This window comes from Sinocyclocheilus anshuiensis, unplaced genomic scaffold (assembly GCF_001515605.1).
Source record: "Sinocyclocheilus anshuiensis isolate Anshui unplaced genomic scaffold, SAMN03320099.WGS_v1.1 scaffold1142, whole genome shotgun sequence".
Lineage (NCBI taxonomy): Eukaryota > Metazoa > Chordata > Actinopteri > Cypriniformes > Cyprinidae > Sinocyclocheilus > Sinocyclocheilus anshuiensis.
In genome coordinates this window covers 993,882-1,016,963 of record NW_015536577.1, presented here as the reverse complement: position 1 = coordinate 1,016,963, position 23,082 = coordinate 993,882, and the positions used below count along the sequence as shown (strand labels likewise).

Genomic DNA, 23,082 nt, shown 5'->3' with positions numbered 1-23,082 from the left:
TGTTATTTTTCAATAATCCAAAAGAAGTCCAATATAGCGCATCCATCCATCATAAAAAGTGCTCCACACGGCTCCGGGGGGTTAATAAAGGCCTCCTGAAGCGAATTGATGTGTTTTTGTAAGAAAAAAATCAATATTTAAAACTTTATAAACCGTAATCTCTAGTTTCCGCTAACTGTCGTAGGTGTGTACATGAGAGAGTGGCGTTCCAGCGGATGATGTAAGTGTAGCGTAAGGTCCGGTGAGAATGTGCTTGTCTCGCGAGAACCAAATTCTGTTTACAGGAGCAAAGGAATCAAAGTTTCCTTTGTTTAGCAAAGGAAAACCAGTCTGTCTCCTCTTGGCATGTTAAAGTCCTCTGACATTTTCCTTTACAAATCCTCGTTTTGACTGGTGTTTTGTTTTGCTCACTGCGCTTCTGCATTCGTCACTTCTCACGGAGTTTACGTCACTTCTCACAGAGTTTACGCTACGCATACGTCATCCTCTGGAACGCCACTCTCTCGTGAACGTGCATATGACAGTTAGTAGAAGCTAGAGATTACTGATTACAAGTTTTAAATATAGGTATTTTTCTTACACAAATGCATCGATTCGCTTCAGGAGGCCTTTACACGGAGCCGTGTGGAGCACTTTTTATGATGGATGGACGCACTTTATTGGACTTCTATTGGACTATTGAATCTCAACACCCATTCACTGCCATTATAAAGCTTGGAAGAGCCAGGATATTTTTTAAATACAACTCCGATTGTATTCGTCTGAAAGAAGTCATATACACCTAGGATGGCTTGAGGGTGAGTAAATCATGGAGTAATTGTCATTTTTTGGGTAAACTATCCCTTTAATGTCATTTAACAATTTAAAACACAAGTAGGTAAGTAAATAAGTGAATAAATTAATTAATAAATAAGACAAGCGAAATGAGCTTCAACGGATTTCGCCCTCAAAATTATCCAAACTTTCTCATAGCTTTATTTTGTACTCGGGTTGTCGTCTATATGCTTCATTCACAAAAACCCAAACTCAGTAGATTTATTTTTAGTTTTCCGAAACAAAAACTGTCAAAGATATTTTCATTTGCGCTGTGAAATTCAATCTGAGAGGAGCTCAGCGCGGTATGAAGACGCAGCGGGAGAGAGCCGCAATAAATACTTGTAAATTGATTGACAAGACTCGTTATCTCTCCCCCTGCAGCTCAACTTCTGTTTCTCATTTGGGACAGAAAGTGTTGAGCGCTGCAGAGTCTCAGAGGACCCGCAGACTCACCCGCTCAGGGCCGTTCAGGTCAAACCGGTCAGCGGGTTTATGTGATGTTATGAAGCTCTTGGACGCTTTGAGCTGCTCGTGTCTTTGGGAAACGGGAATTTAACTGGATTATATTCTAATCGGTTTATCAAACAGTATCTGCTGGACTTGGTTCAAGAGGATGGAATTGAGGAAAATTGTACCAAGCCTGCTTGTCCTTTATGCTGCGTTTGGCCACTTCTCCGAATCGTCTGAATTTAAAGGTGGGCTTTTTATTTGGAATCACACAGTAGCCTGCATCTTAAAATGTAATATAAACTCTGATTTGTGTATGTTGTTGTTTTTTTTTCCATTGGACTTCCTTTGGATTGTGACAATTAGCTTACAAGTGATGGTGTAAGTTCAGTGCTTTCACATTCTTGGTGATATAAAGTGGTCATCTAGGTTAAACCGTTAATTCCGAACCCAAATGGTCCTTTATTGTCTCATTTCATGCTCCCCCCAGCGACCTATAGTCAGCGCTTAGAGACAATGCGCCCAAACAATGAGATAATAACATGCAAATGTGAGCTGTTATCCATACAAACAACGATTGTCAGAAACTAACTTTTTAGTAAGTGGCAATATTTGCCCCCTAGATTTTTTTAATTGTCCTTCTTTGTCATTATGGCATGTTCAGAAACAAAAGTTAATTTCTACATTATTGCACAAAGTGTTTGCATGTAATTATTAAAATAATAATAATAACTTGCACAACAAATAATTGGCTGAATGATGTCAGTGTGCTTCCAATGACAAGCGTTTGCATATCAGTAGAATTATAAAGAAGAGAAATAAAAGACGATATGTAAAATGTCCTTTATCTGGAGAAATAAAGCAAGCTTCAGTTTAGTTTGTGGCTTGCACTGTACAAGTAACTACATAAATACTAAGAACATTACATGAAATTACATAAAACCCCATGTTAGTCCAACAGAATCCCCCAAAAGTTGTCCCAACTACTCAAAAGTTTCTATGAACAAAGAATTTCAAATTGAACAATATATTGAAAATGTAAGGGTTTGTGAGTTCCCAGCATGCAATGCAGCATGAATTAATGTAAAAAATAAATAAAAATAATAATAATAATAATATTCTAATTATTATTTCCCCTAAATTGAAAAAGGTCATTTGAAAACGTTTCTTTGGGGGAAAACTTTGGGGGAAGTCGTGGCCTAATGGTTAGAGAGTCGGACTCATAACCCAAAGGTTGTGGGTTCGAGTCTCGTACCGGCAGGGATTGTAGGTGGGGGGAGTGAATGTACAGCGCTCTCTTCAATACCACGACTGAGGTGCCCTTGAGCAAGGCACCGAACCCCCAACTGCTCCCCGGGCGCCGCAGCATAAATGGCTGCCCACTGCTCTGGGTGTGTTTTCACGGTGTGTGTGTGTTCACTGCTGTGTGTGTGCACTTTGGATGGGTAAATGCAGAGCACTAATTCCAAGTATGGGTCACCATACTTGGCCACATGTCACACGTCACGTCACGTCACTTTCTCATTCCTAAAATCATACAGTCATCTTACTGCACATGTGTTATCTGTGCATGTGACTTAGCCTTAAAATGTGTCCTCTCTTTCAGTGATTAATGTATTGGAGCTCCATGATGCACGTCAGACAGCTGCAGCTATAGAGAGTCTGTCTGGAGCGCTGCAGACGGTAGGAGATCTGTACATCACCTCCACCTTCATGCTGCCACCCAAACTCGGTGGCGTTTTGTTCGGCATCTATGATAAGGAGGACAACAAGAAATACCTGGAGGTTGCTGCTGTAGGCAAGATCAACAAATGTAGGCTAAATGCTTTTTGGTCTTATTTGCAAACATTTCCCCAAATGCAATCTGTGTAGGTTCTCAATAGTTTAAGTGAGTCTTTGCTTATGATTCCTGTCTTTGGAAAGATCACCTTCTTTGTCTCCTCAGTACTGGTGCGATACTTGCGCTCTGATGGAAAAGCTCATGCTGTCAATTTACAAAACCCAGTCCTCGCTGAGGGACGCACCCAATCACTTATACTCAGAATGAGTGGACTTAGACGCAGTCACATAAACCTAGAGCTTTATGTAAACTGCCGTTTGGTGGACTCTGCTCAGGGCCTCCCTTCATTTGTCGGGCTTCCATCAAAGGCAGAATCTGTGGATGTTCGCACCGGACAGAAGTCTTATGCCAGGATACAGGTGATTCATTTAGGTCAACAATTAAGGAACATTGTTTGTCATGCAGTCAGTGTGAATCAAAATAACTGTACAGCAAATTTAAAGGGACAGTTCACCCCAAAATGAAAATGTGTCATTTACTCATCTTCGTATCGTTCCAAACCCTTAAGACTTTGTTAATCTTTACGAAAAACACAAATGAAGATATTTTTAGTGAAACCTGAGAGATTTCTGCCCCTCCATTAAAAGTCCACACAACTGAAACTTAAAATGTTCATTGATATTATAAAGACTTTGTAAACATAATCCATATGAATTGAGCAGTTTAATCCAAGTCTAAAGAGATCACTTTATATGATGAACAGATTTAATTTAGACTTTTATTCATGCATACTCCTCAGAAGCCTTAGATTAAACCACTCATATGGATTACAATTCAAATGGATTATGCTGTATGCAACAATATCTTTTTGTACTTTTTAATGTGTGACAATTTTGGTTTTGTGGAATCGACCAAAATATCATAGAGACTCGGAGGTGGGCTCTTTTGAGTCAAATCCACCTGCCTTAGCCACCACCCATAACCTTGCATAGTGAGTTTTGTATGAGCGTATGTAAATGTCTAATTATCGTTGTGTTAAATACATATGCAAAGTTGTGCAGACATCCTAGTGAATGTGTTTAGTACAGCTGTTGCTGTAACAGACCATGAATGTCTGCTTTTGCATTGAGACCTGACTGAAAACACACTCTCTGTTTGAGCAACAGATGTAAATTTACACAGGAGTGACGATTAGTGTGTTAAACAGGGAAGTGTGGAAGAAGAGGGATAGCAAAACATATAAATGTTTGTTTCATATATGTATATGTTTTAGGGCTTAGTAGAGTCTGTTAAACTGGCTCTCGGAGGCTCTTTAGCAACAGCTGGTCTCCTCATTGACTGTCCATTCAAAGGAGATTCAACTATCAACAATGCAGGTAAGCACTATTCTTACAGCATAAGAGGAACTTGTAATGTTTTTCACGTACTGTATTTAAAAAATTACATTCTGCACAGTATAGTATTCCATTCTAAACATTGCCATGTCATCATACTGCCCTCTTGTGACAATGAATAAATACCACAGATATTAGTCCTTCAATCAATTCATGGATTTTGAATGAATGAAATGATGAATATCTTGAAATGTAGAGAATGTGATACACACTACCATTCAAAAGTTTGGGGTCTGTAAGATTTTGTAATACTTTTATTAAACAAGGATGCTTTAATTGGTCAAAAGATACATACACACATTTATAATGTTGCAAAATATTTCAATTTCAAATTAATAATGTTCTTTTGAACTTTCTGTTTATCAAAAAACGTGCCACAGTTTCCACAACAATATGAAGCAGCACAACAACTGCTTTCAACATAATAATAATAAATGTTTGTTGAGCAGCAAATCAGCATATTAGGATGATTTCTGAAGGATCATGTGACACTGAAGATTGGAGCACTATAATCAGCATATTAGGATGATTTCTGAAGGATAATGTGACACTGAAGACTGGAGTAATGCTGCTGAAAATTCAGCTTTGATCACAGCAATAAATACAATTTTACCATATATTAAAATAGAAAACAGCTATTTCAAATTGCAACAATATTTTTTTTTTTTACAGTATTTTTGATCAAATAAATGCCACCTTGGTAAGCATGACTTCTTTCAAAAACACTAAACATCTTACCAACCCCAAACTTTTGATCAGTAGTATAAATATATACATTTGTTTTTGAACTAGAAACATTTGATAAAATGTGACTGTTGTTTCTTTACAGTAGGCAGTGACATTAATGCAATCCTCGGTAAATATCAACAAAGATTCAATCATATGTGAATGTACTATCACAACTGAATTATTTTCATGCCTGTAATGCTCTCTGTGATAATAATAAAAAGAGCCTCTGATATGGCCAGGTGATCACACCAAAGCTCTGATTGGACAGCTGATCATCTTTAACCAGATCATGGGAGAGCTGAGAGAGGATATCAGAGAACAGGTAAGAGAAAGCCATAGAGGAATGAATGAATGAGGATGAATGAAGGAACTGGCTTGGATGTCTTCAGAAGCTCTATAACTGAATATGAGATTATGTGGCTCACAGGAATAGTTTTCACAAAGCCAGCCTACAAATCACTTAACTATAGTTGTCTCTGCATATTAAGCTTGGATTGGAGGACATATTTTATTACAGACTTCTGTTTCTAATTGGGACCGTGCATTTTATCAAATTAAATTCTTTCTACTTTGATGTGTTTTCAGACAAAAGAGATGTCTCTCATCAGAAACACCATTCTTGAATGTCAAGTGTGTGGTAAGGGATGGAGAAAGAGCTTGGACAGGAGATGGCAGAGCAGGTTTTGGTAAACATGTCTGAAGATTGTTGTGGTATAGAGGTTAATCTGTATGTGTGTCTCTCTGTTTATCAGGATTCCATGAGCCTCAGTCCCGATGTCATCCTAACCCCTGCTATAATGGCGTGAGCTGCATGGAGAGCATGATGTTCCCAGGATATCAGTGTGGCCCCTGTCCAGCGGGCATGGCTGGAAATGGAACACACTGCCAGGACATCGACGAGGTTCCTTCAGATTGCATATTATCATTATTATTAATATTATTATTAGTGTTTTCTAAGGCAAAAAAAAATACTAATTTTATTACCTGAGTCATGCCCCTGTGAAAAAGAATTCCACTTAAAGGGATAGTTCACCCAAAAATGAAAATTACCCCATGATTTACTCACCCTCAAGCCATCCTAGGTGTATATTAGAGACCTGCACTCCCATGGGAGTACCGCGGGACCCAACGCAACAGGGTGCGGCGCGGGACAACTCTTGATGGGCGAGTGCGGGTGCGGGCGGGAAGAGACTCGTGTGTGTGCGGGATGCGGGAGAATAAAATGATTCTCGGGACTCCCGCAAAATAGAAATTATCTAAACACAAAGTGTCTAAAACATATACATTGTTATTTATCTGTTGCACAAAAGCAAAATGTACTACTGATATTAACATTCAAATTAATGACATGCGCAAGCTAGGCATAGTTTCTATTTATAACACGTGTTTAAAAGGATGCGGGAGAATAAAATGATTTGCGGGACTCCCGCAAAATAGAAATGATCTAAACATAAAGTGTCTAAAACATATAAATTGTTATTTATCTGTTGCACTAAAGCAAAAAGAACAACTAATATTAACATTAAAATGATTAACGCGCAAGCTAGACATAGCCTAGTTTCCATTTATAATGTAGCCAATCACAGACTCAGCTGTTGATTTCTGGAACGCAATGGCCAATCAGAGGTGATCAAGTTAGAATCTACTCACCGCAGTGCTGAAATTGTGTGCTCACGAATCCTCTCATTTTAACACACGAAGTGTAGACACTGTGAAAGATTCATTGTGCATATATTTATTATGTTATAACACAGCTTTATGAGATTGCGATTAACTAGATAGATGTCAGCTTTTAGTGATAATAAAGGAAGCGCGCTGCTCGCATTCTGCCATGCCAAACCATGCACGCAGCAGCCTATGCTTGCTTTTCTGTTAAAAATAACAGTGGTGACTTTTATGCGGGCTTTTGCGGGCGGGAGCGGGACAAAACATGAATGTCGTGGGCAGGAGCGGGACCAGATAAGATATATTTCTGCAGGAGCAGGAGGGCGCGGGACAGAATCTTGCGGGAGCGGGACTGAAAAATCTGTCCCGCGCAGGTCTCTAACACAAGCCATGATACAAAGTTACAGAAACTAAGCAACCGAAAGCAATATATGTCTTCCTCAGATGTAATGTTAGTTCTGTACTTCAGCGCTGGGTAAAACAGCATTATAATCTCCTTTGTGGTAGAGAACGCTGCTTACATGTAGGCTACATGAAACAGCAATGTTTAATACAACAAAGATGTTGTATTAAACACACACACACAATCAGCATTTCCACGTTTATACTGGCCCCAATAATCTCAAGCCATCCTAGGTGTATATGACATTCTTATTTCAGACGAATACAATCGGCGTTATATTAAATAATGTCCAGGCTAATCCATGCTTTATAATGGGAGTGGATGGTAGCCCAAAATTTGAAGTAAAAACAATTGCACCCATCCATTATAAAAGAATTCCACACGGCTCCGGGGGGTTAATAAAGGCCTTCTGAAGCGACACGATGCGTGTGTGTAAGAAAAATATCCATATTTTCAACTTTATAAACCTTAATCTCTAGCTTCCGCTAACTGTCGTACGTGCGTTCACGAGAGAGTGGCGTCCAGTGGATGACGTAGGAAGTAGGCGTAGCATAAGCTCCGGTGAGAATATGCTAGTCTCGCGAGAAACAAGTTTTGTTTACAGCAAAGGAAAACCAGTCTTCTCTTGGCTTATATCGAAATCCTCCGACATTTTTCTTTACAAATCCTCATTTTGTACTACTAATTCGTGACCGGTGTTTTGTTTCGCTCTCTCCTCTGCGCTTCCACGTTCGTCACTTCCGCGTTCGTCACCGCATTTGCCTACGTCTTACGTCATCCGCTGGACGCCACTCTCTCGTGAACGCACGTACGGCAGTTAGCGGAAGCTAGGAATAAAGGTTTATAAAGTTATACACAAATGCATTGCGTCGCTTCAGAAGGCCTTTATTAACCCCCCGGAGCCGTGTGGACTTCTTTTATAATGGATGGGTGCAATTTTTTCGACTTCAAATTTTGGGCTACCATCCACTCCCATTATAAAGCATGGATTAGCCAGGACAATTTTTAATATAACTCCGATTGTATTCGTCGGAAAGAAGAAAGTCATATACACCTAGGATGGCTTGAGGGTGAGTAAATAACAAGCTAATTTTCATTTTTGGGTGAACTAACCCTTTAAGCATACTTTTAAAATGAGTACTTATTAATTAAATAATGAAATAATGAACTTTAAAGGAATATACTTGTATGCAAATTGAGTGTAATGTGTTTAGACACTGTATTGCCTGTTAATTGCAATTGAATTATACTATATTATAATAAATGCAATTAGGTGAGTGCTTTTTTGACACACTTAATTATGACTTAAGTACATCTTTATATGTAATTTCATAATTATTTGTATTTTCTTTGAAATATGGTTAAAGTGCACTGCTGAATGTACTGACAAGCATTTATGAAAAACCAAAATATACTTTTATGTATTCTATAGTAATTGTATTTCATGTATTTAAATATGTTTGTAATTACACATTTGTAACAATGAAGTTGCAATTTAGTATGTTTAAAATATAACTATAAATTTAATATTGAATATTACCATTAAAATTACTTTTAAAAAGTACTTTACATGTGCTTTAATATGTTAGTCAACACATCAACACAAGTGTATTTCTTTAAATCACGACAGAGAACAGATTAAAAACTGTATTTACAACAGTAAAACTTAATTTGACATTATTACAAAGTGCACTTTTTAGATGTGTTAAGAAACATAAAAGTGTAATCTCTGTAAGTTCTCTGTAAGTAGCCTTTTATTTTATTAATATTATATTTGAAGTACGCTACAAGTGTACATTTAATTCAATTCAATAACATTTTTCTTTTCTCTCTCAATATCTGTCTTTGTCATAGTGTACCGCTCAGCCCTGTTTCTCTGCAGAGTTGTGTGTGAACACAGCTAAAGGCTTCACCTGTGAGTCCTGTCCCATAGGATTCACTGGTCCAACACTCAGGGGGGTGGGTTTTGAGTTTGCCGAGAGCCACAAGCAGGTAAAATGTGTCAAAATCTAATTACAACATAATTTTACTTTGAAGTGAATAGTCTTTTACTGTGTGAATGTTGTTTATTTTTCAGGACTGTGTTGATATTGATGAATGTACTGAGCACTTTGGTGCCTGTGTGCCCAACTCAGTCTGTATAAATACAGTGGTGAGTAAACTGTCTAAATTTGCATATAAATAATAAACACTAGAATCGGCAAGTTGCATAGCAGCCATACGCAATGAAATGTGAATGTACTAATGAAACGGAAGGCTCTCTTTTCATAGGGATCGTTCAAGTGTGACCAGTGTAAAGCAGGATTTGTTGGTAATCAGACTGCAGGCTGTTTTGTAAGCAGGACGTGTGAAACTCTGGGCTATAAGCCGTGTGATGTGAATGCACACTGTGTGATGGGCCGCAACAGTGACATTTCCTGTGTGGTGAGAATCTAAAAACTCTAAAAACTTCGTAGTAAATCCAGACAATTTCCGATCTGGAAATGTTGAATGCAAAATCATTAATTTGTATTTAAAGCATATGCAGCTCTTAACTGAGACAACAAATTCTTTAATATTTTGGAATACATCTTTGCTTCTTTCAAAAACTGAAAAAAGAACAACCAGGAATTGTCCATATAGCTGATCTTTCTCTCCATTTTATGTCTTGCAGTGTAACATCGGCTGGGCAGGTAATGGTAACATTTGTGGTCCAGACTCAGACATTGATGGTTACCCAGATGGCCCTCTTCCATGCATTGACAACGACAAACACTGCAGAGCGGTACATACTCAGTTTTTAGGAGGGAATTTACTAAGAATGAATTGCATGTTGCAGCGTAATACCGGTCCAAATAGCACCTATTAAATTGGATTGCAAGTAGGTTTTATGCATTAAAAAGTGGCATGACTGTTTACTGAATTTGCCCCATTTTAGCCAATTAATTATTTACAACCCTTTGAATGGTTTTCTGCTTAACTGATGACCGTTTTCCATCAGCAAAACATATATACTTTAATTTCGGTTAGGATAATCATTTTGGTATAATATGCATATACAATTTATTATCCCTTGAATAATAATAATAAATTGAATAATAATTTGAATATCCCTGTGCAGGACAACTGTGCGAATACCCCAAACTCTGGGCAAGAGGACAGAGATGGAGATGGGATTGGTGATCAGTGTGATGAGGATGCAGATGGAGATGGAATTAAAAATGTTGAGGTTACTGATCAAGTGGTGAAGAATTTAAAAAAATATTTGAACAAGCATTCAATGCCAAACTGTTTTCACCTGGGCTGGTGTACTTGAAAATGTATTTTTTATTATTTAGAAATTAATCGTCTATGGGGCAGATTCTAAGCAGTAGCTATTTTAATTTTGCATGTATCCAGGACAACTGTCGTCTGGTGCCTAATAAGGACCAGCAGAACTCTGACACAGACTCCTATGGCGATGCTTGTGATAACTGCCCAAACGTTCCCAATGGAGATCAGCTTGATACTGATGGCAATGGCAAGGGAGACATCTGTGACAATGATATTGATGGAGATGGTCAGTCCCATTCACTTTTAACTGTTCTGTAGTTTTACGGCATTGTACCACATTATTTGTTCTCACCACTTAATTTTTTTACAGGCATCCCTAACGTGTTGGATAACTGTCCTAAGATACCCAACCCCATGCAGACAGACCGAGATGGAGATGGTGTGGGCGATGCCTGTGACAGCTGTCCTGAGGTCAACGATCCATTGCAGGTAGGGTTGTCTCGGTACCGGCAGGGATTGTAGGTGGGGGGAGTGAATGACCAGTGCTCTCTTCCACCCTCAACACCACAACTGAGATGAGACCCTTGAGCAAGGCACTGAATCCCTAACTGCTCCCCGAGCGTCGCAGCAAAAATGGCTGCCCACTGCTCCAGGTGTGTGTTCACAGTCTGTGTGTGTGTGTGCACTTGGATGGGTTAAATGCAGAGAACAAATTCTGAGTATGTGGGAAACCACACTTGGCTACGTCACATCACTTTCACTTTTAAAACTGTGTATCATCTGTGTAGAAGTCATAATAGAAGTAGCTTTTATGATAGTGCCCAGTGAGTTTGTGTATATCAAGAAAAGCATAGGTCCAAGCACTGAACCTTGTGGCACCCCAATAACCTAGATGTTATCACATTAAGTACGAGTTCTACAACACGTCTACTTAAGCAAACTTTGATCATATTCCTCAAAATATGAAGACTCAAAACCAATCATTCATGATTGACCCATCACTAGTTCAGAAATTAGATAACTACAGATGCAGTAGCTCATGTTAGGGTTAACTGCTGTTTTTCAGCTAATAAGAGGTGAGCACTTGAATGACATCAGTTAAATGTACCAAGTACAAGATTTCTTCCATAATTAGTATTAAAAGCATATATGTAATAAATCAAATAAAGTTGATTGGATTTTGTGAATAATAGTGGCACTTGAGTCAGTGAAGGCAAAGAGACAGGTACTCTAGTCACCCTGCTTTTCAAATATGAATTCAATGATTCATTTCTATATTTTGCTGTTTTTGCAGTCAGATATAGACAACGATTTGGTGGGAGATGTATGTGATACAAACAAGGACATGTAAGTACTTGTGTAAATAAATGCTTATTTTACCCAAGAACAGGTATAGTGATTTTTACTGTTCTCTTAAAGGGTTATACTTGAATTAAGTTAGTTTCCTTTTGGTTTATGTCAGTTTCATTATTCTTTTTGCAGTGAGATTCGTTACTCAGCAATCTGCTTGTCATTCATTCTTTAACGCTCTAGTGAAAAAGATTCTCTGTGTGTAGGGATGGTGATGGATATCAGGACACGCGGGATAACTGCCCTGAAGTGCCCAACAGTTCTCAGCTGGACTCAGATAATGATGGCATCGGGGACGAGTGTGATGATGATGATGATAATGATGGAATTCCAGATATCCTTCCTCCCGGCCCAGATAACTGCAGACTTGTTCCCAACCCCAGTCAAAAAGATACTGATGGTCTGATTCTTAATTCTGAGTTTTGGAAAAGCATACTAGCATACTACTAAAAGTAATATCTCTGACTTCTGGAGTTAATGATGTTTGACTGGAGTTTTTACACAAAATTTGATTAAAGCTGCAAAATAACAACTTTTTATTTATGAGATGATATCTGGACCATATGTAATGTGTGCTGTTTCGCAGACTTTTCATTTTAAAAAACTAGTATGCAGTAACCAGTATACTAGTATTATTTTCCAAAGACACCTTACATATTATGTATTGTTTTACTGATCCAATTTAGAAACAAACATGTTTGTTTCATACCTTTTCTCCCATCAGCCAATGGAGTTGGTGACATGTGTGAGACAGACTTTGACAATGATAAGGTGACTGACTTGTTGGATGCGTGCCCTGAAAGTGCAGAGGTCACTATGACAGATTTCAGGGCATTCCAGACAGTCATTCTCGACCCAGAAGGAGATGCTCAGATCGACCCCAATTGGGTGGTACTAAATAAGGTGATCATTAAACACAAATGATCATTTACAGTAATTATAATTTTAGGCCTTTATTTTATCAGCTAGTCTCTGAGCTTTTACTATATTTTGTGCACATTGTAGACTAAGTCTGTGAAGAATTATAAAACAGCTTTGGTGTTTTTATAGGGAATGGAGATTGTGCAGACCATGAACAGCGACCCTGGTTTGGCTGTGGGTACGTATGTAAACATATTTTCATAGAGACTCCATAAAATCAAAACTGGCATTTGTGACTTTTACATTTCCTTCTCTTCCAACAGGCTGACAGACATCTCTGTGTCTCAACAGCTGTATTAACCTCTTTATTCTTTATATAGGCTACACAGCATTTAATGGTGTTGATTTTGAGGGCACAATCCATGTGAACACGGCCACTGATGATGATTACGTGGGCTTCATCTTTGGCTATCAGGACTCTTCAAGCTTCTATGTAGTGATGTGGAAACAGACAGAACAGACGTATTGGCAGAATTTACCTTTCAAAGCCTCAGCTCAGCCTGGAATACAGCTTAAGGTGAGAGTAACCTCAAAATACAAATTAAAATTAAGGCTGTCAATTGATTAAAATATGTAATTGAATTATGCACATGATATGCAAGTTAATCTAAACTAAATGTGAATATTTGCTGAGAAAAACAAAGCAAGGGAAGTACATTATTGTGACAGATGAATAAAGCATTGAATAAAGGAAAGTAAAAAGTGTAGTACTTTTTAGGAATGTGGAGGAAAAAGAGTGGAAAATTGGATTGGGTCATAATATATTTAAAATGTAATTTATTCCTGTGATCAAAGCTGAATTTTCAGCATCATTGCTCCAGTCTTCAGTGTCACATGATTCTTCAGAAATCATTCTAATATGCTGATTTGATCCTCAAGAAACATTTCTCATTAGTAGTTTCAATGTTGAAAACAATTGTGCTGTGTCATATTTATGTGAAAACCATGATACTTTTTTTCAGGATTCTTTGGTGCACAGAAAGTTTAAAATATTTAAAAAACGGTCACTTTTTATCAATTTATTCAGCATTCTTGTTGAATGAAAGTATTATTTCCCTTAAAAAATAAATCTTGCTGACCGTAAACTTTTGAAAGTATAGTATAGAAAAGTAGTGTATACATGTAACTATTCATGTTTAAAGGTTTTGCTAACATCACCCAGCAATTTCTGTCTCACTCTTCCAGGCAGTGAAGTCTCGTACAGGTCCTGGTGAGTATCTGCGTAATGCCCTGTGGCACACAGGAGACACACCAGGGGAAGTTACTTTGCTCTGGAAGGACCCAAGAAATGTGGGCTGGAAGGACAGAACATCCTATCGCTGGCACCTCACTCACCGCCCACAGGTGGGCTACATACGGTGAGAGCTAATCTGACTTTAAACTTTAAGAGATACACGAAACAAGTACTGTATATCTCTTACTACTAAATCTCGGAAAAAGTTTTCTGACTGTATTCTCAATATCTATGGTGTAGATTAAGATTGTATGAAGGTACAGCCCTAGTGGCAGATTCAGGAGTCGTGATAGACACAACTATGAGAGGAGGGCGGCTGGGCGTCTTCTGCTTCTCTCAGGAGAACGTCATATGGTCTAATCTCGGCTATAGATGCAATGGTAAGCAGCATGACTTGAGAAGCATTCTGCGTATCTGAGGGTCAATTTGACAGTTGTTTTTGTTTGGACATTTCAGCACATGCAGTTCAGATACAGTGTTTGAGTTTCTCAGATTGACTTACTTTTTGTATATTGCACAGATTCCATCCCAGATGACTTTATTCTGAAGCAGATGAATGTGAGGACATAAGCGTCCCCTCATCTCAAGAAGCTATGTCTACATGTGTGCTTGTGTATATGTGTGTGTTTGGAGTGGTAGGAAGAGATAATGATTGAAATTAGTTTTTTATCTTGTGAAATTCTAAATCAGAATTATAAACTACACAGCACAAGTTTGCATTGTGCACCAACATGAGTATTATGGTGTGGTATAGGACAATTGTTTACTCAACAAACCCTTAAATATAAAGCTAATGGAATAAATGTTCTAAAGATTTAAAAGCAAATAAGCAATTAATAAGGTTGTAAAATAATGCAGGCAGTAAAAAATGACTAAATAAGTTGACTGTGAATTTGACGGCTTGCAAACATTGTTAATAAAAATGTGTTCACAGACGTTTGTCCATGAAACATATGCACAGTCGTGTTTCATTGTAAACCCCATAATGTGTTGTCTTGATTCAGTGATTCAGCACTTTTCTCAGGGTTTTCCCATCCCGTTCCTTACAAAGCCTCTTTCATCCAAAGAAACTGATTGTGAGGTTTTGTTCATTTCAGTACCATGGACAGGGCTCTACTACATATTTGCCATGCAGTGTGCTGCAAGAATTTACTGAAGAAACTAAATAAGGGCATTTACAAAAATGCTTTAGCACAGACATAAACCAATTGGTGATTAGAAATGGTGAGAGATTAGGAGCCGCAGCAGTATAAGCAAGACAAGAGTATGCCAGTAACAAGTTCAAATAATTCACAGATCTATTGTGTTATACTTTAAATGTTAATAGAATAAAACGAGTCTAAATCAGTACTGTTATGATTTATGCACTCTAATGCTATCCAGTGTTTTCATGTAATGTGATTGATGGGGGTTGGCTGGCACAGGGTTCATTTCTGGTTCATAAATAGATGCTGTCACAAAATGTAGCATCTGAATGTCAATGTTTTTCCTCTCAACTCACGCTAGATTCAAAAAACAAAAACATAACCTGTCAAGGTGTGGACATGTGTGATATTTCAAATTTTCATGTAACATTAAAAGTTAACTCCCCCAGTTATAAATGTTATGAGAATGATTTAGAGAACAATTATTAAAAGTTATTAATGTTATATCATACATAGATACAAACTTTATATTTTGATATAATTAGAAGAATGCATATGCGGCCTGGCTTTTGCTTCGCATTTAATAAAGAATTATCAGTTATTCATGTTTTAGGATTTACCTCTAAATACACACATTTGGCCATAACCACCATAGATAGGATTTTTTTCTCTGATCAATATTCAGATTAGCAATCAATAAACTTGTGTTCATCAGTGTTTGATTATAAACATATTACATTTGCCTTTATACAAATGTTTCCTGCAATACTATCAGTTTTTACAAACAGCTGCATTGTGTAAAAATTCTTAAATCTCTGCAGTCCTTTTTACACACATGAACAAGTATTTCAGTACGTTTCTATTCTTGACTCAGATGTTGTATATATATGTTGTATAAACCAGAAGCCCCAATTTGATTTGTGAATCAACAGATTAGCTTATTTAAATTTCATATACAACACTCTAACAAGCAACTTGTTTAAAAGAACTACAACAACAATATATGATTACTTTCACATGCTTCAGCTGGACCCACAAGGATTACACAAACTGTGACAGTGTATAGACCTACATTCAATTTCTATGGCCCTTTAATGTGTAGCATATAAAGATGGGAACATTATATATTAAAGCAGCACTATGTAACTTTTTCTGTGTTCAAAATTTGCAAAATGTATATAATGAGCGAGTACATCATGAATTCATCTTCCAAACCGCGTTTTTGTCTTATTCCGAATCACTACGGTACACTTATAATAAGTACTTATATTTGGACTATTGTAGCCTGGTCGGGTCGTCACCGCTGCGGAGTAACACATACCTGCGTGAATCGCCACAGACATAAACTTAGAGAAGTAGCTCCGGTTGGAATGTTCTTCCGCGGGATGTGTGCAGTTCTGTTTATTAACCGCTAGAGCGCCAAAAGTTACATAGTGATGCTTTAATGTTTAAAGCACATGCATGCAAAACACTTGCAGTTACAAAAGCATTGTGCCAACACTCTCTGGTATCTTCATTGCATGCTACTCACTACAATGTGATTTGACTGCCTCGGCAGCATTGTGCAGTGCAAAGCATAAAATCAACAATAGAGAAACTTGCATAAAATGATCACATAGGTCGAATGAGGTTAATAGGATATTGGGTTATGAGGGACATTTTTGCTCCATCTAGTCTACATAAACGTATTACTATATTCTAACTGGGTTGCCTCTGACTGAGATCACATGGTTTCATGGGTCTAATATCACTGAGACAGGAACCCAGAGAAAACTAACAAGGTTAATGTTAGGGACATAACGTTTCTTATTTCTGATTATGCATGTACGTATGGCTGTAATAAAATACAAATTCAGCAAAAAGTGGGAGAGCAAGTTTTGGCTATTTTGAGACTCTAACTGTTTCAAATGAATAAGCATCTAGGTTCTCTCATTGTTATTCAATGCTAGCATTCATAAAGTGAAGCTTTATATTATTTATGCATTTCCTATTATTATATTATTATTCCTAGGCACTACAATAGCATAGTTATCGATACACATACTACAGTGGGCTTGGTGATATAATGTCATTTTACGGTCCTTTTTTTCTCCTCTCTCACTCGTTTACTTTGTTATTCATTCATGCTTTCACTTTTGGTCAAACAGGCTTCAACTGCATACATTGCAGTGATAGAAGCTTCTCTAAAAGAGTGTCCCAGATTTCAAAATAAACTGTAGATTATAAAATATGTTCCTTTATTTAAGTGTGCGGATTGCACTAATTCATCCTAGAATTATGTGCCATGAAAATCACAAATTCTCTTGAATTGGTTTGTAAGTGGCAAAATCTTTTTCCTTTACATATTAGCCAGGAGAAGGAAATTATCCAATTGTTTGGACAGAGAGCAAGTTTCAAAGGGCCAAAAACAGCAAATCAAACAGAGAGGGGAACCTGAAACTTCAGCAGATTTTCAAAAACATAATGTCTAATGTTTTCTCATACAGTTTCAATAATAAAAGATGGTCATGTTATATGATGTCAGTTGTAATTTCTCATTTTTAGAGAAAGTAGGGTCTTCTACCAGTGGAGTTCAAACCAAAGTCACAATCGATAGAATTTTAGACCACTATGGGGCAGCATACAACTGAATGTAAAATACAACACCGCAGAAAACAACACATCTCTTTCAGAGTTTGTTTGCTGCTTTAAGATAGCAAATTCAGTGGTCAGAATTGTGTCACTATTTATGTCCGCCATCGTGCAAACTAAGGTTCAGTCAGTGTTTAATACCCCTGTACTTTACATATGTGTTAGTATGTTAGTCAGCACACCAAAATAAGTGTATTGACATTATAATAAAGTGCACTTTTCACCCTACTTTATGTTCTTTTCTCTCTCTCTCTCACACACACACACTCTCTCTCTCTCTCTCTCTCTCACACACAGACACACACACACACACTCTCTCTCTCTCTCTCTCTCTCTCTCTCTCTCTCTCACACACACACACACACACACACACACATTTGCACACTCATCTCACTCTTCTCTCCCTTCCATCCTGTTGATCCATCACCACCAGGAGGTGAAATGGCTTGAAATTTGATCTGTGGACCAAAAAGACAATAGGAGAGAGTTTTATTCACAGCCCCTTTATAATTGCAAATCGCACATTTCTTTTCAGTGTTTAACACACTGCACAAATAATAATTTCTATGTGTTGATCCCCAGGTCATAAATCCTCCTTCTGAGCAACACTTTGTTGAATTTGCTGAGCCGTTTTGTAATCAAGTGATCAAACCGTTTGTGCTGGTGTGATCATATCAGCTCCATGTTAGGCTGCTACTTAAATGCTCACCAAGGCTGCGCTTATTTGATCAAAAATACAATATTCAAAAGAACTGTTTTCTGTTGGAACATATTTTAAAATGTAATTTATTCCTGTGATGCAAAGCTGAATTTTCAGCATCAATCCAGTCTTTAGTGTCACGTATCCTTCAGAAAGCATTCAAGAAACATTACTTATTATTAGTGTAGCAAACGTTTGTGTGTGTGTGTGTGCTGTGATACATTTATTTCAAGATTCGTTCACTAACAATGAATGAATGAATGCATAAATAAATAAATAAATACTGACCCCGACTTTTAAAGGTTTGTTTGTAGATGCCATTTGAGATGTTATTATAAAGTCAAATGGAAGTAAAACATTTTAGGTGTGATTTAACTGTCCAAATGCTTTTTGTGGTCGCTGTATTTCTGTTTGTATCCTGCGCATGTGCTGATGTGTGTGTTCAGAGCTGTTGTGTGCAGTGAATAGGATGATATTAGCGGTGCGTCACATGTCGTGGGCAGGGGCTTCTGTTGAACACAGTGTGATGTGCAGCACAGAGGACCAGAGCACAAACTCCTCCTGCTGTCAGCACACCGGCTGGAGCCTCTCGTACTAATGCTTATGTGCTCAAGTGCGTCTTTGCATAGCCGATATATATATATATATATATATATTTACGGGTCTTCTTGTAACCAGCCCAAACATGCTCGAACTTCATCAGCTGTTTGTTCAAAGTGCATAAAGCGGACTATGAGGGATGGAACTGCATTGTCATGAAAGTTTGATATGGTGTAAATCCTCCCGTTCAAGTTCATTCGCGTCCAAATGAGGACACTCCACGAGCATCATTTCTGGATAATGGACATATTTAAGCAGGAACGACATCAAGGACTTTGTTTGTAACTCGAGCAGACACAGAGAAGAGTTCCTGTTGGATGCGCTCAAGTTAACTCTGTTGTCCGGTTTTTCGTAAAGGAAAGATTTAATGCGAACATGAATGCGTTCGAGCGCACGCGTATGTGTGTGATGTGCGGGACGCAGTGAAGCCGCGGGGTTGAACTGATGCGTGCCGCCGAACAGGTGAGCAGAACACTCCCCTCATGGGAAACTATAGATATATATATTGTGCTGTTGTTGGGTTTTGATGATACATGTTTACTAGTGGTTCTGATGACCCTCTAGTCCAAGTTAAATGGGTCAGATTTTGCCCTGATCTCTCAAGAAACTCAGTTGATATAATGAGTAAAATAATAAGATTACTACAAAATTGGTACAGCATGCAAAAAAAAGTCTGAGACCACTGGTGAAAATGCTTCTATTTTCATAATTGAATGCAGTTTTCTTTACAAATTATACAATTTGAGTGAGAAGATGAACATTTCGTAGTATTTGGTAACCAACTTTTGGTTTATCACTTTCATGTTGTTCCAAACCGTCTGACTTTCTTCTGTGGAGGAATTTTAGTAATGTGCGGTTCACACTTTTTTTCAGTGCATTTATAATTAATGTGGACTCTCAGTATTTCAAACTTCAAAACAGACACAAAAACAAAATAAAACGATCTAGTTGCAAACCTTAGCAAATTTAGTTCATATACAACTTCTTAAAAAGATAGCTATTTGAACAGACTGAAATTTAAGTCACTATATAATGATAATATTCACCTCCAGTGAGCTGTAACTTCTACGACTGGATCAGTGAGTCGAATGAATCAGTTGGACTTGTGAACAAATCATTCAGAACAATTTTGTGAACGTGTCATTGAATTCATTGATTCACTAAAAAGAACAGTCTCAAGAGTGAATCATTCACAACTCAAATATTATTTCTTTGTAAACTATGAACACACTGAGAATATCAAAGGACACGTAAAATGAACTAAATTTATTTAAGATTCTAAATGTTTAAATTTAAACATATATTTAAATTCCTTTGTCACATAAAACTACTGCATGACTTTAGATGTCTCAGAATATAATATGTTGTATGCATAAGTTTTTGCAAACCTTTATGAAATTTTTATGCAGATTTTATATTATTGGTTTTTATTTTTTTACTTGAACGTGCCAGTATATATATATATATATATATATATATATATAATTTTTTCAGTGTTCCACAGATAAAAAGAAAGGTTTAAAACAACACGAGGCAGAATAAATGATTTGATGATAAATTTGATAAATGATAAATGATGTGATTTGATGATAAATTTGCATTAACCAGTGTTAACTAATGGAACTTTATTGTAAGTGTTACCCAGAATTTTGTTTTTTGGGTGAACTAATCCAGTTAACATGGTAAATGTGACAAACTGACTTATTTAATGAGTGACAGAGGGACATAGTGACAGAGAGAATCTTTAATATATTTGTCATTGTTTTACATGTTGATAAATAATTACAAGTAGCTTACATCTTTGACAAAAAGAAAAAAAAAGCAAACAGGTTCATATATTTTTCTTTTCAGCAAAATAGTTCTAAAAGATGTCAAATACATACATGAATGAATGAATGAATGAATGAATAAGTAAGTTTGAGAACCAGTACTGTATAATTATAAATGAACATTACCAATATAAATGTTGCAAAAAGTTTTAATTGTTAGTTCATTTGTGTTACCCCAAAAAAATGCATGTCAGAGGCTTTTCTCTTTATTTCTATGAATTTACATTTATTAAATATAATTTAAAGTTGTCACTTATTTATTATAATGCTCTACATATAATCTTCCCAGGAACTCCTCCATGCCCCTCATCAGCCCAGTCTTGACCTTTCAGATTTCGAACAGTGAGGCACAAGCACTTTATTTTTGAGCCACATCAACGCACACAGCTGGTGTCTTCAGCACCTCAGTGGACTCATGGGTACCGTACTGTCGCTCTCTCCGGGTCCTCGAAAACCTGGTTATTATGATGACTGGCCCAGTTCTCTAAGCCATTACCCGAGCCTGAGCAGCCGCTCGCTGAACACTCAAAAGGACCGCAACCTTAAACGCGGCCACTCCATCTTCCTCCCCGCACTCACCTGGAAACGCCTGGTGGCCTCCACCAAGAAGCGGGGGGAGTCCAAAAAAGCCTATCCTCGAGGTCAAGGGGCCGTCGGGGCTCCTCTCAACAACAATAACATCTACCAGAAGGATCCGGTCTTGCACCTCAACCGCGAAAATGTGAAGAAGTCTCTCTCCTGCGCCAATCTCACTAGCTACGATGGTCCTGCGGGTCTGGGCCTGGGCGTAGGGCTGGGTGTGGGATACGGCAAACCGCAGCAGATTTCCTCTGTTAAGAAGATCGCACCTACATGCACCTCCTCGCCCAAGCGTGTGATCGTCCAGGCCTCGACTAGCGAGCTGCTCCACTGCCTGGGCGAGTTTCTGTGTGGCCGCTGCTATCGGCTCAAGCATCTTTCCCCCGCCGATCCAGTGCTGTGGCTGCGCGCTGTGGACCGCTCACTCTTGCTCCAGGGCTGGCAGGACCAGGCCTTTGTGACACCAGCCAACGTGGTGTTTGTGTACATGCTGTGCCGTGATGTGGTGGATGGCGATGTGGTGTCTTCAGAGCATGAGCTCCAAGCAATTCTCCTAACCTGCCTGTACCTGTCGTATTCCTACATGGGGAACGAGATCTCGTACCCACTCAAGCCCTTCCTGGTGGAGGCGGCTAAAGAGGCATTCTGGGACCGTTGCCTGGCCATAATTGACATCACCAGTGCCAAGATGCTGCGCATCAACGCAGACCCACATTTCTTCACACAGGTCTTTGCCGATCTGAAGAACAAAAGAGGTTGCGCTTTGCAGGACTACGCTAGAGTTCTGGATCGGTGAAAAGAAGGATGAGGAGAGTCTTTGCAAATGTGACATCTCACACCGTCATTCCATCATTCTGGCCCCCCATATGCCTTGTCACGTAACATTATGAGCCTTGTTTTGACCGTTCTGCAAGAAACAGAAGCAACATATTCCTGCTGAAAAGATCAGCTTAGACCTGTGAGAACGTCCAGGCTGGTGTATGTTGGTTTGGTGCTGGTCTAACTGTTGAACTACACTGGTTTCGCTAGTTAAGCAGCATGCTGATGACCATCTGTGATGGTCTTTTCGGCAGGAGAAGGAAGGACAGTGAGCTTTGTGATATAGAAACAGTATGAGAATGATTTACGCTTTTAAAAACGAAGGTTCTTTATTGGCATCAGTGGTTCCATGAAGAACCTTTAGCAAATTATGGAATCTTTCCATTGCACAAAAAATTCTTTATAGTGGAAAAAAGGTTCTTTAGATTTTTAAATGTTCTCACACTAAAAAAAAAAACAGTTCTTTTCAGAACGGTTCACTGAAAGGTTCTTTGGGGAACCAAAAATGGTTCGTCTTTGTCAGAGGTGTCCAATCCTGCTCCTTGAGGGCCAACGTCCTGTAGATTTGAGCTACAACCAGCTCCAACACACTTGCCTGGAAGTTTCTAGTGAGTCTGCTGACTTTGATTTGCTGTTTCAGGCATTTGGAGCTAAATTCTGCAGCAAAGTGGCGCTTCAGGAACAAGTTTGGACACCCCTGTTCTGTGGCATCGCTGCAAAAACACCCTTTTTTTAAGAGTGTATAGTGGAAAAAGGTTCTTCAGGTTATGAAAATGTTATTTATACTG

The 23,082-nt window shown here is 38.2% G+C and overlaps 2 protein-coding genes across 2 annotated transcripts; both read left to right on the top strand.

The window, feature by feature from the left end:
• Positions 1-1,306: 1,306 nt before the first annotated feature.
• On the top strand, positions 1,307-14,967 carry LOC107702531 (thrombospondin-3b-like). Its single transcript, XM_016504882.1, has 23 exons — positions 1,307-1,511; positions 2,870-3,076; positions 3,209-3,462; positions 4,317-4,419; positions 5,267-5,293; positions 5,406-5,488; positions 5,752-5,803; positions 5,919-6,067; positions 9,089-9,226; positions 9,312-9,386; positions 9,506-9,658; positions 9,888-9,998; positions 10,335-10,442; positions 10,613-10,772; positions 10,857-10,975; positions 11,781-11,833; positions 12,043-12,236; positions 12,561-12,739; positions 12,887-12,935; positions 13,078-13,274; positions 13,943-14,115; positions 14,232-14,371; positions 14,512-14,967. The coding sequence occupies exons 1-23, from the start codon at positions 1,430-1,432 to the stop codon at positions 14,559-14,561; spliced, it is 2,856 nt and encodes a 951-aa protein (XP_016360368.1). The 5' UTR covers positions 1,307-1,429; the 3' UTR covers positions 14,562-14,967.
• Positions 14,968-21,188: 6,221 nt separating this feature from the next.
• On the top strand, positions 21,189-22,623 carry LOC107702702 (cyclin-dependent kinase 5 activator 1-like). Its single transcript, XM_016505104.1, has one exon. The coding sequence runs from the start codon at positions 21,312-21,314 to the stop codon at positions 22,269-22,271; it is 960 nt and encodes a 319-aa protein (XP_016360590.1). The 5' UTR covers positions 21,189-21,311; the 3' UTR covers positions 22,272-22,623.
• Positions 22,624-23,082: the final 459 nt, after the last annotated feature.

Bases quoted from the DNA above. Each gene is read 5' to 3' on its own strand.
- LOC107702531 (XM_016504882.1), top strand. From the start codon at position 1,430: ATGGAATTGAGGAAAATTGTACCAAGCCTGCTTGTCCTTTATGCTGCG. The intron at 5,294-5,405 runs GTAAATATCAAC...TGATATGGCCAG, and splicing joins TGACATTAATGCAATCCTCG to GTGATCACACCAAAGCTCTG. The intron at 10,443-10,612 runs GTTACTGATCAA...GCATGTATCCAG, and splicing joins ATGGAATTAAAAATGTTGAG to GACAACTGTCGTCTGGTGCC.
- LOC107702702 (XM_016505104.1), top strand. From the start codon at position 21,312: ATGGGTACCGTACTGTCGCTCTCTCCGGGTCCTCGAAAACCTGGTTAT.